Below are 2,389 nucleotides of genomic sequence, written 5' to 3'. Positions count from 1 at the left end.
ATATGCTTACTCTGTAAACTGCTTAGAGAGAGCTGTAAAGCACTGGAAAGTGGTGTATAAGGTTAAATGTTATTACTATTGCTTCCCTATCAACTTCAAAATCAAAATGATCTAAAGCTCCATGTTTTCTACCAATGAAACATGGAGAAGACCAAATGCTTTAGAAAGTCATTTTTCCAGTCAGGCCAAGATTGTCATTTGAAAAATATACCGAACCACTGTAGGCACCACAACTCACCTCTTGCATTTTTCCAATGACCATCTTATGTGCTCTACTCAAAATGATCCTTCTTCAATAAACTACACAAAGAATTCCAAAGCTTGCAGATGGATTCCCAAGATCAAATAGCAAAACAAAGGAACTCATAGAGTAGATTAATATTGCTGCCGTTACAGATCTATAAGAAAAGCTGATGTTTTTCATTGTGAATGAAGCATATTCAAAAGCATAGGACACAAAATTTGTCTGCTACAATGTCCTACCTGTCAATGACTATTTCAGCTTCAACCTAAATAATACTTAGGCAAACAATAGATACAAACTCAAGGTAAACCACTCCAAATTCAATTGAAGAAAAGACGACTTCAGCAACAGAGTGGTCAATGCCTGGAATGCTCTACTCAACTGCCTTGTTACATCGTCAAACCACCATAACTTTAACCTTAAACTGTCTAGTGTGGACTTCATCCCCTTCCTAAGAGGTCTTTAGGGATGTGTCCATAGGCACACCAGCGTGCCTATCGTCCCTCTCCTATTTTCCCCATTTATCCGTACCCATTTCCTGTGTTCATGTTCATGTTTATACTTATACCTGATATCTCGTACATGTTTGACAAACTAACTAGTTAAATAAAAAATAAATGATTGAAAGTACCTAACTTTATCTTCTACAGTGTTTATGGATGCTCCTGAACAATGTTTCCATCAAGCAGAAAACAACTTATTGCCTTCCACCTGGATATCACTCATTTCTTCCTTTATTATGACAGGCATGGGGAAATATTTCAACAATATTGGTTCGTATTTCTGACATTTTCCCCAACTGGAAGAAAAGGTTACAAATAGAGGAGTCCTTCAAAAAAGACATACGATTAGAACTTAGAGTTTAGATTTTGTTTTGTCTTCAGGAAATTTCCTTGAAAATGGGATCAATTCCTGTTCCTTGTAACACAGGAGAGGGCTGGAAGGTTTCTTGCTATCACTTTCTGAACAGCCTCTTTCACTTCGTTGTTCCTAATGGTGTAGATGAAAGGGTTGAGCACCGGGGTGATCATCGTGTAGACAATGGAGACCACCTTCATCACCCTGAAGGAAGAGTTCTTGACTGTTGGCCGTAGGTAGACGAAAAAGACAGAGCCGTACAAAATGAAAACTACAATCAGGTGGGAAGCACAGGTAGAAAAAGCCCTCTGCTGTCTGGAGGTTGAAGGCATTCGAAGAATGGTGTAGATGATGAAGAGGTAAGAAACGAGGGTGAAAATCAAGGAGGACATGATCACCACCATGGAAACTAGGAAACCAAGGGTTTCAATGATACGTGTGTCTCCTCCGGCAATCTTCAACACGGGTCCAGCATCACAAAAGAAATGATTGATAACATTGGAGGCACAGTAGGGTAGGTTGGCAACCAGGACTACTTGACAAATGATGCAGGTAAAACCGCCAAACCAGGCTCCTATTGCCAGTTTGAGGCAGACCCCCGAAGTCATGATGGTGGCATATCTCAAAGGATGGCAAATGGCCACATATCTGTCCAAGGATATCAAAGTGATAATGAAAAATTCGGTGACGCCGAAAAGAAAATAGAAACACAACTGAATCACGCAGCAGTAAAAGCAGATGGAATTGCTAGCCGAGAGGTAATTGAGCAACAGCTTGGGGATGAAGGATGTGGTGTGTCCGATGTCTATAAAGGAGAGGTTGCTAAGGAAGAAATACATGGGCTTTTGGAGGTGTCGGTCCACAATTACCATCATAATGATGAGCCCGTTGCCCATCAGACTCAGGAGGTAGAGGAGAAAGACACTGGTGTACATCATGCTTTCCATGGTCCCAAACGTGGACAATCCAACCAGGAGGAAATAGGCAGGTCTTGTACAGTTGATCAAATCCATCCTCCTCTTTAGCTACTAAAGCAATCAGAATTTGAATTGAGTCAACCTTTTGCTATATTTCTGTCCCTTATTTCTTATGGTATAGCTTTGTTTATAAAGGTGTGCTATGAAAAAGTCTAAGTTCTGTAACCAAAGTTACAGAAGTTTTCTTACATTCATGCGAAGCAAGGTGATATATATGAGATATGAGATCTTGTCACAAAGAGGATGGGGGTCATTAATGCAGCTGAGCAGGTCCACAGGTACTTCACGAGAAGAGTACTCCACTCCTCTA

At 40.5% G+C, this 2,389-nt stretch overlaps 1 protein-coding gene across 1 annotated transcript; it reads right to left on the bottom strand.

The window, feature by feature from the left end:
- Positions 1 to 1,149: 1,149 nt before the first annotated feature.
- On the bottom strand, positions 1,150 to 2,115 carry LOC148046714 (olfactory receptor 6X1-like). Its single transcript, XM_087714907.1, has one exon. The coding sequence runs from the start codon at positions 2,113 to 2,115 to the stop codon at positions 1,150 to 1,152; it is 966 nt and encodes a 321-aa protein (XP_087571033.1).
- Positions 2,116 to 2,389: the final 274 nt, after the last annotated feature.

Source organism: Thamnophis sirtalis, unplaced genomic scaffold, assembly GCF_051295495.1.
Source record: "Thamnophis sirtalis isolate CommonGarterSnake01/CBP01778 unplaced genomic scaffold, rThaSir2_p1.2 scaffold_4, whole genome shotgun sequence".
Taxonomy (NCBI): domain Eukaryota; kingdom Metazoa; phylum Chordata; class Lepidosauria; order Squamata; family Natricidae; genus Thamnophis; species Thamnophis sirtalis.
Note: the sequence above shows the minus strand (reverse complement) of the source record. Positions and strands in the feature narration are given on the sequence as shown.